General features: G+C 43.6%; 1 protein-coding gene across 1 annotated transcript in view; it reads right to left on the bottom strand.

The window, feature by feature from the left end:
• Positions 1-14,753, bottom strand: part of LOC130369614 (organic cation/carnitine transporter 2-like) — a 57,922-nt gene that overhangs the window by 39,295 nt on the left and 3,874 nt on the right. Inside the window, exon 2 of the mRNA XM_056575052.1 lies at positions 649-752. Within this exon, the coding sequence (XP_056431027.1) occupies positions 649-752 (104 nt within the window). The remainder of the gene's footprint in view (positions 1-648; positions 753-14,753) is intronic.

Genomic DNA, 14,753 nt, shown 5'->3' with positions numbered 1-14,753 from the left:
TTAAACCGATTTGGTCTATTAAAAAATCTTAATCCTTTCAGTACTTATCAGCTGCTGAAGTTAAGTTGTTCTTTTCTGTCTGACAACAGTGCTCTCATTGAAGACAATGGGAGGCAGGCTGCCTCAGAATTTCTCATCTTAGAAATTCCGTCCGCCCATAGAAGAACCCAAACATTCATATCCTAGGGGCAATAGCTATGAACAGATGCTATCATTTTAATTGGGGCACAACATTTTAAGGCCATATTGTAAAGGAGACGTGTCTCAGGAACTGTTCAGAGCAGAGGTGTCAGCAGAGAGCACTGTTGTCAGACAGAAAAGAACAACTCAGCTTCAGCAGCTGATAAATTCTGGATTAAGGATTAAGATTAAGATATTTTAATAGAAGTATGAACAGTTGATATGAAAGAAAAGTTTTTTACTGGAATACCCCTTTAAATTGAGTCCATCGGCTGTCCAGTATTTTAACGGAGTTCAGCGGGGGGAAAAAAAAAAAAAAACTGTGGGAGGCATATTATGGGCAGTATTCACATGGATTTGGCACAGATTCTGTGTCAAAATCCATTGTGTCAATAGGGATTTAAGATATTTATATGCAGATTAATTTTTATTTAGTGATCATACCACATTGATGGAAAAGCAGTTTACCTGTCTGACATCTGTCCCGATACAAATGAGCCAAGCAGCACCCCCAGGAAGAAGAGCGAGGAGGTCAATGGCACTTTCCAGTCATTGTCACAGACCAGATCCCACTGGAGCAATAAAGAAAAAGGCATTTAAGCAAATAATAATATGAAAGTCAATAATAAACCTCATAGCACAGGTACCACCATGTATTATCTTCAGTTTCTGAGTTTTGCGCTGGAAGGATACAAGAGCGGTCCTATAAAGACACTCTGGGGCACATCTATCAATATGTGTCCAAATTAATCAGACTTTAATACATTTTGCACAAATTAAAAATCACCTCAGAACTTGCTATAGGATGTCATTTTTCTAAGGCAAGGCAGAAGTGGAATGAATTTGCGTTTTTATTTATTTATTTTTTTTAATGTTTGCTCATTTTTTTGCGCTTTTTTTTTTTTTTTTTTTAAAAGACAGTTAATAAATCTCATGCACTACATACATAGTCAAGAATGAAGCATTGCTTTTCACAGTCACTTTTGCCAAAGTTATCTATTTTGAAATCGTGCAAAATTTCAGCCAATAAAATGTCAGGAAGGCAATGATAAATCTTCCCCTCTGTTTATCACACATCAGTGGGTACTACTGGAGGGTTCTGCACAACTAATTCAGTCAAAAGCATACCACCAGCAATTTCCTTATATTCAACATAGCTTTCTGTAATAGGGGGCGCGGAACATGGAAGCAAAGAAAAGAAAAAAAAACGAAAAAAAAAAAAAACAACCTGACCTAATGTAAGGACCCCAAAGTTGTACCCCTATTAAGTACCTATTTTATCTATCTATCTATATAAAACAACGCGTGTGTGTGTAAGTATGTATGTGTGTGTGTGTGTGTGTGTGTGTGTATGTTCCAGCATCACGTCCAAACGGCTAAAGATTTTAACATGAAACTTGGCACACATGTTACTTATATGTCAACAAACATAGGATAGGTGATTTAACCCTTACTCACCCCCATTTGCCAGGGTCGGGATTTTTGTTTAAAGTCCCCATACAAGTCAATGGGAAATAAATGTTACTGCATAACTTCCAAACGGCTGGAGATATTTCAATACCTGTTGCACATATTACAGGTGGGGATAGGAGGTCGAGATAGAAGGACGGGATGGTCGGGATAGGAGGTCGGCATATGAGGACGGGATATGGGGTTGGGATATGACAACAATATATGAGGACGGGATATGAAGTCAAAAGCTTTCTCCTTTGTTGATTTCCGCAGCGCCCGACGGCACCTCCCCCTCCCCCCGAGGTTGCAAGGCGGCCCACAGCCCTGGTGATACCGCAAGCCACCCCCCCCTCCCCAATGGTTATAAGGTGGCCCGGAGCCCAGGCAACACCACAAGCCAACCCCATCCCCCCCCCCCCCCCCCATGGTTATAATGTGACCCGCAGCGTCGGGGACACTGCAAGCTAACCTTGATTACAAATTGGTCTGCAGTGAGAAAGAAGGGCAGAAGTGAGCCCAGGCAGGCTGACATCACACCAGCTGGGCCACTCCCCCTTCCGCTCTCACAGACAACAGTTAATTGAGCAAGGGAAAGGTAGGAAAAGGGGTTTTAGGAAAAAAATTATTTAAAAAAAAGTAGGATTAGAGTCAGGGACAAATAGGGGGCAATTAGGGACGGATGAGTTCATGATAGGTACTCTTTAGTCTTTCATTTGCTGTATGTATGCCTATTAAAAGGAGTCTTTTACCCAGGTAAAATGCTGGTTGAAGGAGGACTTGTAGATGGATCCCAAGATCTGTAGTCCCTGCAGTAAAACAGTTCACTTCTGCCCAGAAAGGGGCATTTTGCACTCTGCTGTCTTTCTCCTGTACTTTGAGAGGGTCAAAATCCAATATAACCAAAAATTGGTGTATTCAGGGAACCTAATAAAACTGTAATATACAATCTACAGTGTAATACACATAGATGACCAGAAGATGGCATCAAACATCACAGACTTGAAAGGAAGTACTTGTAACAAGAGCTGAAGATCAACTCAAGGAAGTAAAATATATTTTAACACAAGTGAACCTAGAGAATGAGTGGGGTTTATACAGACACAAACCTGAACACCAAGGGCCGATAAGGGACACAAAAAACAAATGCCAAATAGGGCATTGGGTGCATAGTGTGCATGCCCAGAATATGGAAAAACTACGGTAAATAGAGGACACAAAAAAAGTCAATCTGAAAATGAAAACTAAATGCTAGGGAGTATAAGTAAACGATTAACATAAATAGAGCACAGAGGGTTAAAAGGGGCACTGTCATCAGATAAAACTTTTTATATCATAGCAAGAATAGCTTATTTATAATGTTTTTAATATACTGTTATAAAAAAAAAATCATGCTTGTTTTAATAAAAATCCTTCCTCATATTGTCCATCACTAGAGGTCCTCTTCCTCTATTTGGTGCCGGTGTGTTCAGATTTTGCTGTACACTGGGTACAGGCCGTAAGGCACGCCAGTATCCAGTGCAGTATCCAGTATCCAGGCTCTCGTCTGGTGCACGTCATGCAAATGTACGGGCCTGGGTTCAGCCTAGAATTAAAGGGGTTCTCCACCCCCCATAGACTTGCATTGAGGGGGAGTGGCCGTGATGTCACGAGGGGCGTGGTCGACCCCCATAGCCCGAAAACAGCATTCAGAACATTTACTTACGAACGCTGGCCAGTGGAGTACCCCTTTAAGAAAACACAGTAGAAAGAAGAAGACAAAAATCCAGAGAGTAAAGAAAGAATTATTAACCAAAAAGATCATTAATACTAAACCTAAAAAATAAGCATGGAAAACACTAGAAAATAAGTTAGACAACTGAAGACAACCTGTTCTACCAAAGGTTCGGGAGAAAAGAAAAAAAAAACACAATGAAGATGGAGCTTTGGGTTCTTATGTCGGCCTGCACTATATACCACCCCCTAACACGAGAAGCTGAACTACTGGGAGTTTATCAGGATTCTTAAAGCGGATGGTCATCACTAAGGTCAGGGATACACAGTGTTAAAGGATTCTATCCTAGGTATATGTCAACATCTCATCAATAAAAGGGACACTGCAGCAGGCCCATTCACTATATGGACAAAATGTATTCAGCTTTAAAAGGGGTATTCTGGGCAAAAACATTTTATCCCCTGTCCAAAGGATAGGGGATAAGATGTCTGATTGCGGGGGTACCACTGCCAAGACCCCCCGCGATTTCCCTGCAGCACCCACATTCTATGAGGGTGCTGAATCTCCAGTTTTGGAAACCTCCGGGGGGTCTCAGCAGCGGGGATCCCCCCCCCCCTGTGATCAGACATCTTATCCCCTATCTTTTGGATAGGGGATAAAATGTTTTTGCCCGGAATGGAATACCCCTTTAACTATGTTTGGTCCATTTCCCAAACATATATGTATATAATATATATTTACAGAGACTAAATAGTGCACTCTGCTGTGTGAGCCCCACTAAATAAACATATGTGTGAGACATGGTCTGAGCATAGCCAAAAGCTGACTACGTTCCAACCACTGCAGTGCCCCATGGTATATGTTGGCATCCTGACTAAATCAATGAAAAGGTGTGTGAACCCAGTGTAAATAGCTCTCCATTGTGACTTATTAACCCCATAATGCCAGTATCTTGTAATGAGGGAAAAGTAAACCACTAGCAGAAGTGAGGCTGAAAGAGAGGATACAATTTTTACATTGAGAGTTCAGGTTAAGCCAGTTTCACAAAAATGTAATTCTGCTGCCTTATTCTGTTTTGACAGTCTAGGCCCGACTGTAGATCTAATAGCCTGAATCGACCCGCTCTCCCACAAGCACACTGTTATGTAGGTGCTGCCTTGTATTCCTGTGTTCACACTGGGTTTAATGTGTCACCTACATGAGCGCAGTGCTGTAACTCACAAATCCATTAGTTGGCACCACTTCCAGTATATCACGGTTACTGTGCTCTTTGGCCTCTGGAAAAGCCGATTAGATTATTCTAGGAAAACGTGAAAGTAGGTGAGAGTGCACCCCGCCTGTACTCAGTAGTGACATCACTGAGTAGCGGAGAACACAAGACACTGGAATCAATGTTTTGTTACCAAGATGGCACTGAAAATAATGTGCAATTGATAGCCCCCCCCCCTTAAGCGTATGCAGTAGGGGGCCCATAGATACACATGGACTTCCCCCTCTTTCTTATGTATTTAATTTTATACGTGTTGATCGCCCTTTTTTCCCCCATAGAGTTTGGTATATAATTGGTATATTGCTATATATTTCTTGGATTCTTATTAATAAGTATGTTTATTTATTTATTGGTAATCATAAATAAAACACTGCAGCCTTTTTATGCCAAAATTCTTGTCTTTGGTAATTTATTTATTAGAGTATTTTCAAGGAGTATGTCGATTTTGTTGTCCATGCAGAACCCACAAATATACTGTACAGTAATACAAAGCTTGCACACAATTAATATTTTGGTGACTTTACAAGGCCCATTGGGGAGATTTATCAAAATCTGTGCAGAGGAAAAGCTGCACAGTTACCCATAGCAACCAATCAGATCGCTTCTTTCATTTTTACCAAGGCCTCTGCAAAATGAAAGAAGCGATCTGATTGGTTGCTATGGGCAACTGGACAAGTTTTCCTCTGCACAGGTTTTGATAAATCTCCCCCCTTGTATCTAAAGAAAAACCTTGTAGAGATATCCAGATATACATAACATTCTGCGGGCCTGTTTTCCTGTGGATGCCATCATGTAGGGGTTTATTTATATATTAATCCAGTCTTAGTTCTAGGCCATTTGGCTTGTGTCTAGAGTAACAAGGGCAAAGTATAATATAGGCATAAACTGCATCTTCTCGTCTGAGGTAAGCAAATCAACACTGACAAAGTTGTGGCAATTTAATGTGAAGATCAAAAACAGCAAGAAAGCGCCTTGCAGGTCTGGCGCCAGACGCAAACTGCCACTTCCTTCACCAACATTAAGGCTGACCTCCCCCTCTGGGACACTTCACACACTTTACAGACGATCTTGACGCTCCTTTCTGGATGGCCCATGGGGTTACTCAGCGGGGCGACCTGTTTCAAGATGACATACTGAAATCATTTTAGCAGGTTCAATCGGACTTTAACATCCCCCGGGAGGCATGCTTTGGCTGCTCTATTCCCGCCCTCAGGCTGCCTATCTCTGTCTATCCCCTCATAGGGATCCCCCGCTCTCAGGGACCGGGTGGTCTGGTTTCCCTTCTGCGTTCCCTCCTGACTAGGGTGAAGATTTCTCAGGCACTGCGGAGGCTCATTGGAGGGCCTGCGTCCCTTTCCTCACCAATGAGGACTGGTCTGAAATGATGGCCTCCCACCTCACAGTCTCGCCAGCAGCAAACAACAAATTGATACAGTTATATATCATACATCATGGTTATCATACCCTGGTCAGACTTTACTTGATGGGACAGGCACCCTCTAATGCTTGCCATAGGTGTCATGCCCCTGGGTCTGATTTATGGCACATGATTTGGATGTGTACCCCCCTTCAATCCTATTGGCAGGGTATTGTTGACTTCCTTTCTTCTTTGGCCTCTATCCCTGTTCCGTTAGATCCTCTGATTTGTCTCTGGGATTTTTCTGGATGAGTCTTGGCAACATTACTTGAAGATTTTTCTCCGGGAGGCATTGTTCCTGGCCATGAAGGCAGTGGCTTTAAGATGGATGGACCCTCGGTCCCCCTCCCTCCCGCAGTGGAAAAGATTGGTTAATGCTACTATCCCTTTTGAGCAGCTGGTCTTTAAGACTAGAAAATGCCCTGATAAGTTCTATAAAGATTTGGGGGTCTGGTGTAGCTCTCCCTTAACTCGGTACTCACCCTCGGCTTTTACTTCTTTGCTCCCCTTTTAGTCCCCTCTCTTGCTCCTTTTTGCTCTTGTTCCTTCATCTTCTTCCTTTCTGGTACATGAGGAGGTGGATCCCTTTACCCATGGGAGGGAATAATTTTACGCCCAATCTAGTGTCCTACCTGACAGCTTTACCTGTCCTGCTGAGATGATGTACAGCCCTGTTTTCAATAGGGGTTATCCAGCAGGAAGTTTTTAATTTTATTTATTTATTTTTACAAATGTCCATTCTACAGAGCTGCAGCATGATGCTTGGGCCCGGAGTGAGACGGAGTGACAATAGGAGGTCGTGTGCTGGAGGTAAGTACAGGTATATTTTTAATAATAATAATTCTATTTTTATGCTGCGTTTTCACTTGCTTTAAAAAAAAAAAAAATTTTTTAACTGCCACTGCAGTTTTTAAACCAAAGCCAGAAGTGGATCCAGTAGGAAGGAGAAGTATGAGTCCTTCCTATATATTTCCCATTCATTTCTGACTTGGGCTCAAAAACTGATGTGGCAATTTTCCCAAAAAAACAAACAAAAAAAACCTGCCAAGTGGAAACGCAGCCTTATGGAATCTCTGGAGCACTGGATTTCTTTCCATTTCTTCTATGTGGATCACTGTACATGTGAACTTTCGTAGCGGCTCTTATATAAGCACCCTGACAGAGCTCTTATGTGGGTTAACTGGCTGAACTGGAAATGCCATTTATTTACCAGTCAACAGTTACTGATGCCCTTAGCAATGCCGTCTAATATTCAGCTGATCTCTAGTACAGATGCTGGTCTGACTAGACTTATGAGGAAATGAACATGTGACTAAGTGAACCATACGTCTTCTGGTCAAAAATTACATGCAGAGTTCTCCTTTCAGCAATCACGAGACAGACTATATGCCCTTGGATATTTCTCCATTTTAATGTTTTCTTACTTGTAATAGTAAACTTATGATACAATCTGTAACGTGTAAACAGCAGCTTACACCACGACATATAGAGAAAGCCGAAGTCCTGATTCTCCCACCCACAAAACATGGCTGACCGCTTTTACCAGATGTGTATGCGATAGAGCTGTCAATCATCACTGGATCAGAATATAGCAAATACTTATCTCAGTACCTCCTCAATTCTACACTGACCTTGGGTAAGGTAACATAGGAGACCAGGGGTAAGGTGTCAACATTCGTTCACAATTACGGTATGTCAATGTTACCACAGATTACTAGGAGAATTGTAAGGTCTATAGTAATAAAAATAATGGCTGAAAACTGCTAAATGGTCTAAATCAGGGGTCACCATACTGTGGACCTACAAGCATGCTGGGAATTGTTGTTTTACAACATTTGGATGTCCACAGTTTGGAGACCATTGGTCTAAACTCCAGGGCAGCGTTTTTCTGCCAGTGTGCCTTGAGTTGTTGCAAACTACAACTCCCCGTTCTGTGAAGGAGTTTGTTAGAGAACATTGCTGAACAAACAGCAGCATGAAGACCAAGGAGCTCACCAAACAGGCCAGGGATAAAGTTGCGGAGAAGTAAAAAACAGGGTTAGGTTATAATAAAAAATATCCCAAGCTTTACATCTCCCCGAGCACCATAATATGCATAATCAAAAAATAGAAAGAATATGGCACAACTGCATACCCACCCAAACTGACAGGCTGGGCTAAAAAGAGAAAAACTCCACAATTTTCTAATTCTGGATAATGACTTTTATTCAGTGTTTACCCCTTGCGATTTGTTAGGCCACTACAAGGGGTGTTTCTTTTACATAGGACATTATCTCTCTAAACCAGAGGAAAAAACGTAATTTCATACCTTGGAACAATTATCCTGACAAGACTGGTGACCTTTGTAACACTGCTGTATTATCATCACATTGTTATCAATGGTTGTTCACAAAGTGACATATACGTAACACAGTTGTCAAGAACACAGACTGAACACATATGGAGGCTGCCCGCACCTATACTTATACCATCAGGAAAACGATGGGAAAATGCTCAGTCCATGACACTTATCTGTACCAGATCAGTCCGGCAGATTATTACTGTCCTATATCTGGGCAGCATGAAAGGTAGAAACTACACTAAATATACTATATCACCCTAGACATGTCAGACCATTTGCCTGGCTGGTTTACTTTACACCAATATTTGGCACACATCAAAGTTTTACAAACATATACACCGACATGATGTCAAAAACATTATGAAAATGCAGCCTATCCCCTAATGCAGTGTCCTTCCTAGGATTAGTCAGATCTGGATAGGAAGTATGAGGGTACACTGCCGAGGCCATATGGGTAAAAATGGAAACACTCTCTCCTTCTGTCGGATATTCTCCAGATAAAAAGGAATCTGACGGCAGCATTACCCACACTAACCTGCTGGTACTGCCTGTTAGTGCGGGTGGCGAAGATCTAAAAGGTAGCTGCCTTATCTTCATAGGTGCGCCATTCCCAAGTTAATAAATATAAGATAAGATAACCTATAAATTTCTATATGTAAATGAGGTTTTTGATGCACTCCGGGCATTCCCTAGCCCTGAAGTGCACTGTTTCTTATTCCCGACCGGTGCCTCACGCCCCCTAATGAATATTCATGTTCTACCTCTTCTGCAAGTAACAGATACATGCTGAGATCCTGCTTCTGTGTGGTGCAATTTGTGCCCTAAATCTGTCTTACATGATGCACATTTTCAATTAGCTGGATAAAGTGGGCTTAAAAGGAGATATCCAGCATAAAATAAATAAATAAACATATCCCCTATCCTAAAGATAGGGGATACGTTTCAGATTGCGGAGATCTGACCGCTGGGACCCCCGTGATCTCCCGTACGGGGCCCGGCTCTCCAGCCAGAGAGCACGTGTCGACCACCGCACGAAGCGGCAGCCGACACGCCCCCTCAATACAGTGCTATGGCAGAGCCAGAGATTGCCGAAGGCAGCGCTCTGGCTCTGCCATAGAGTTGTATTAAGGGGGCGCGTCAGCTGCCGCATTGTGCGGTGGTCGACATGCCCCTTACCGCGGGCTGCCATGGCCTTGTACGGGAGATCGAGGGGGGTCCCAGAGGTTGGAACCCCGCAATCGGAAACTTATCCCCTAGCCTGGATATCTCCTTTAAATGCACCAAAATATGTCATACATGTTTCCCAAACTAAGCCAGATTATAGAAGGTGCACACTTAGACTAAACAGTCTGTTATAAATCTGGTGCATTCTTAACACTAACTAGTCTAAGTTTACACTAAGAATTACACAGTTTTAATTTATTCACCCCTTTGTATCTTCCCATTTTCAATATTTCTCCTGACATAGGGGCAGCAATGTATCCATTTGGGATACGAGTAAAGGCTAAGGACTTGTGTTTTAATTGTTGCTTTGTACTTATTATGGTTAAAAAAAAACACTATTACCTAAAAGGTTATTATATGTCCTTCAGCTTCAATTATCAGTAAAGCCCCTCAGAGAAGCAGTTATATCCTGGGCTTCTTATCAGCCTTTCTTTTCTGAGAGAATATGCAGAGCAGGTGCTGACAACAGGAGCTGATCTGGCTTGTTGTACAATCACTGGATCTTTCGTGCGATGTGCAGCCGATGTCTGTTTAAAAGATCAGATCAGCCGACAAACAAGTGTTGTCTTGTTCATCGACTAATCGATGGCCCTTTTACACAGGCCAGTTATTGGGAACAATCCTTTTAATAAACACTCATTCGTCATTTCAGCTTAATATGGCTCTGTATAAAGATCCTTAGCTGGTTTATAACCAAATCATGGTTGACCTTTGATATGTTCATAAAATAGCTTGAAAGTTGTCTCAGGACTGATATAGCACATACACAGTGTAAGCAGACACACAGGGCTTTCCCCGCAGCAATCCTGTGTGTGCAGTGAGGTTCGGAGACAGGCTGCGTGTCCCAGTTACGCTGGTGCGCTAGGCCCACCACGGACCCTCACTGCACACACAGGGCTGTGGATGGAAAAGCCCTGTGTGGCTGCTTCTAGCACATACGCTGTTTGTGACCCTACCCTTAAAAAGAATTGTGAAACCTTGTCACAGTTTTTTCACATTATTATAGTACATCCAATTCAACAGCCAATGGTCGATGTTAGCCGCTGTTAAAAATCGGAGACTCCAGAACTAATACTCCCCACAGTCCGCTGTACTCTGGAAGAACAAGCTGCTTTAAAAAAGTGTATAGCACAAACTGGACAGCACTTATCCTTAATCGGGAAAGGTTGGAAGAACTGCTGCACGAGTTAGCATATGGACATCTGTACACAAACAAACACACAGGTTCTAGCAAAAGTGCTAGTGCCTAAAAACAGAGCGGTCACTCACTAGTCACATGCGCAACTGCCGGGACCCCCCAGTATCTCCAGAATAAGACCTTGACTCTCTCAGACGGCACACGCTCCATTTATATCTATAGGAGCGCTGATGATGCCCGGGTGTTGTACTCGGGTCTCTATAGCGCTCCCATTGAAATGAATGGAGTGCGTGCCATCTACGGTGCTCCTCACTGAGAGCCAGGTCCCATTCCAGAGATTGCAGGGGGTCCCAGCAGTCTGTGGATATTTAAATTATCTCTATAGGATGCACATTGCCCTGTGTAAACTGGTGATGTGCAGCTGACCGTGATGAATTAAGTGGCCCGCACAAACAATCCAGTGATCGGCCATGCAGCCTGACCACACATTTAAGCTAACCCCCTGTGATCAGCTACTTATCCCGGAGTACTCCTTTAATTTCTTAATCTGCTTTGGTAACATAAAATCTGAGCTGTGATTGCAATAAGGAGAGTTTTACCCCTTATATAGAGACCCATATATTAAAGGACAACTGCAGCGGAATTACACTTATCCCCTATCCACAGGATAGGGGATAAGTGTTTGAACGCGGAGGATCCGACCGCTGGGACCCCCCCCCCCCCCATCTCCGTAATGGGGCGCCGCCATAAGCGCTCCTCCCCGTCCCCATATAGTTCTATGGGGGATGCGGGGAGGCACGAATGCTGCCTCCCCGCCTCTTCCATAGAGATGTATGGAGGAGGCGTGCCGGCCGCAAAGTCATGCTGCGGCTGGCACGCCCCCTGCACGGGACAGCCGCGGCCCCATACAGGAGATCGCCGGGGGCCCCAGCGTTCGGACCCCCCGCGATCAAACAATTATCCCCTATCTTGAGGATAGGGGATAAGTGTTTGTAACGCTGCAGATGTCGTTTAAGTCTTGCGGTAATTGGCTGCTGCATTTTGGTGAGTTTTCACCTTCAAGCAGTGGTCACAATATAGTCTCGGCTCCAGTGACACAGGCCGATATTCACGATTTTGAAAGTTATCGGCATCTAACCTGCCGATAATTATGGACATTTATCAATGGGTTTAGTCAGGTTTTCTTTACTATAATTGTCGCAAAATTGTCGCAACTGCGACTACACGATTTTTCGTGCGACATTTTGACTGGAAAGCGAGAAAAGCAAGTTTTCCTAAGATTTACTATGTAGTAATAATTTTAAAATGGACTACGGGTAGTAAGGTATTTATTAACTGCGACAGTCGCAACTGCGCAAAAAAAAGTCGCAACAGCGTTAAAAATTGATTAAATTTACTCCAGCTCAAGCATGGAGCAGAAAAAGCTACTATCAAAGTAAAAAAAGAAAAATTGCTTACGTGAAAGAAAATTATCAACAGGCTGAAACCAGTTGATAAATACGTCGCACATAAGCAAAAAAAAAAAAGTAAGGAAAAAATTACAAAAAAAAAAAATACATAAGCAAACATTGATAAATGTCCCTCAATGTGTCCAGCGCTGCTCCGCACGGCAAAACAAGGCATGCACACTAGGCGCATGAATCGCGGGACTTCAGTCCTGGCCCTGAAGCAATGGTGGATCCAGGGAAGTGGGGGGGGGGGGGGCAACGGGGCCCCCCCGAGATTGTTGCCTCTCCCTGACAGCTGACAGCATGGTGGAGCGGGAGCTGTCTCGCTCCCCCACTCCCTCACCTTTCTCACACGCTGCTCCGTTCTTGCAGTGGGAGTGAGAGCCGCGGGGACGCCATCGACAGCAGGCCGGCGCGATGACATCACATCATCGTGACGGCGCCTAGAGATGACGTCCCCGCAGCTCTCACTCACACTGCAAGAACGGAGCAGCGTGTGAGAAAGGTGACCACTGGTATGGAAGGGCAAATTATAAGTGAGGGGGGCAAATTATAAGTGAGGGGCACATGTCAGGAACACAGGACATTATATAAGGGGGGTTGCAGGACAGGGGGTATTATATATGAGGGGCACAAGACAGCCCGCCCCCCGTCATGTGCCCATATAATGCACGGAATATCGGTATATCGACCTGAAAGTTCACAGGTTATCGGCTCTAAAAAAATCAATATCGGTCGATCCCTACTTTTTAGTGTAGGGTCAACCCCCTGTGATCAGGCCCTTAACCTCTATGACAGTGTTTACCAACCAGGGTATGTCCAGCTGTTGCAAAACTACAATTCCCAGTTGTAGTTTTGCTTCAGCTGGAGGCACCCTGGTTGGGAAACACTGCCCGATGCTGTGAATAGGGGATAAGTATTATCAAGTGGAATAACTCTTTAGGGTCTATTCATATGTACAGTATCCTGCCCATATTTGATGTGCAGGATTTGATGCTGTGTTTAATCATATAGTTTACATTGAAATCTGCATCATAAAATCTGCAGCTTCAAATCCTGCCCAGGATATTGTACATGTGAATACACAGTCAAGAGGCAACATCTGCCACTATACACAGCAACACAAGAAATGACATATGAACAAAGGGGGAGATGTATCAAAACCTGTCCAGAGGTAAAGTTGCTGAGTTGCCCATAGCAACCAATCAGATCGCTTCTTTCAGTTTTCAGAGGCCTTTTCAAAAATGAAAGAAGCGATCTGATTGGTTGCTATGGGCAACTCAGCAACTTTTCCTCTGGACAGGTTGTGATAAATCTCCCCCAAAGAGTATACTTGATGGATATGTCTTAGGCTACTACATTCACAATGCTGGCTATCTCCGGCAGGGTGAAGCCTGTTATTTTAGGATCAAGAATAGCGGGAGGAAAAAAAAATTGTGGTTGCACAGTCTTTTTCTCCCGCTATTCTCTGTGAAAATAGCAGCGCCCGACGGAACCCGTTGACTATAATGGGGTCCATCAGGACCCGTTATTGGCCGTCATGACCTGACAAAATGGTGGCCGTCAAACTCCCCAAAAAAATGTATAAATAAATGATAGTCTGACGGCACTAATTGTGTGTGAAAGGGGCCTTAACAATCTTAGGATAAGTTTCTACTTGGTTTTTTGTCCTGCGTTTTTTTTGGTTGGAAAAAAAAAAAAACTGAAAAAACGCCAGTGCAATGTGCTGCGTCTGGCGTTTTTTCATTTGTGTGGTAATTGCATTTTTGGCACCTTTGGCGTTTTTTTTTTTTTTGGTACCCAAAATTTGTTGAGTACCAAAAAAATTATAATAAATAAATAATAATAAAAAAAAGGATGCAGTAGTGATTGAAAAAAAAATGTCTAATGTATAACAGACAGTTCCATGATGGGAATAGACATATCGCCCTGGGAGTCAGTCCTGACACCCGATGTGATCGTCCATAATATAGCAGAGATGCGGAGCAGCTCTATACAGTGCTCACATCTCTGCACTATACTCCGACTAGTGATGTGAATAGACCATCACTCATTCATATTTTCTGCCCAGAGTGGCGATTGGTCGGATGGTGGCAGCCAATCACAGCCCAGAGGGAAATATGAATGAGTGAGTGGCCGGTAGGGGTGTGAATCGCCAAGAATTTGGCGATTCGATTCGAATCGCGATACCAGTGTGGCGATTCGATATATCCCGATATATCGCGATACCGTCTAGGTGACGATACATCGCGATATATCCCGATACATCGCCCACCTGGGAGCATTCATAGATCCCAATAGATGCCGCTGTCAGCTTTGACAGCGGCGATCTAGTACTCCGGTGCTCACTTTTCTCATGTTATCCCGTCCGGGCTGCAAAATAAAATAAAACGCACTTTATCTTACCTGCCAACGAGCCCCCGGAGCTCCGGTACACTCCGGTACAGGTGTTCGGTCCCCGGGCTGTATTCTTCTTACTTCCTGTTAGTCCGGCACGTCACATGGAGCTTCAGCCTATCACCAGCGGAGGCGGAACATCGCTGCGGCCAGTGATAGGCTGAAGCTCCGTGTG

The sequence above is a fragment of the Hyla sarda genome, chromosome 4 (assembly GCF_029499605.1).
Source record: "Hyla sarda isolate aHylSar1 chromosome 4, aHylSar1.hap1, whole genome shotgun sequence".
Lineage (NCBI taxonomy): Eukaryota > Metazoa > Chordata > Amphibia > Anura > Hylidae > Hyla > Hyla sarda.
Note: the sequence above shows the minus strand (reverse complement) of the source record. Positions and strands in the feature narration are given on the sequence as shown.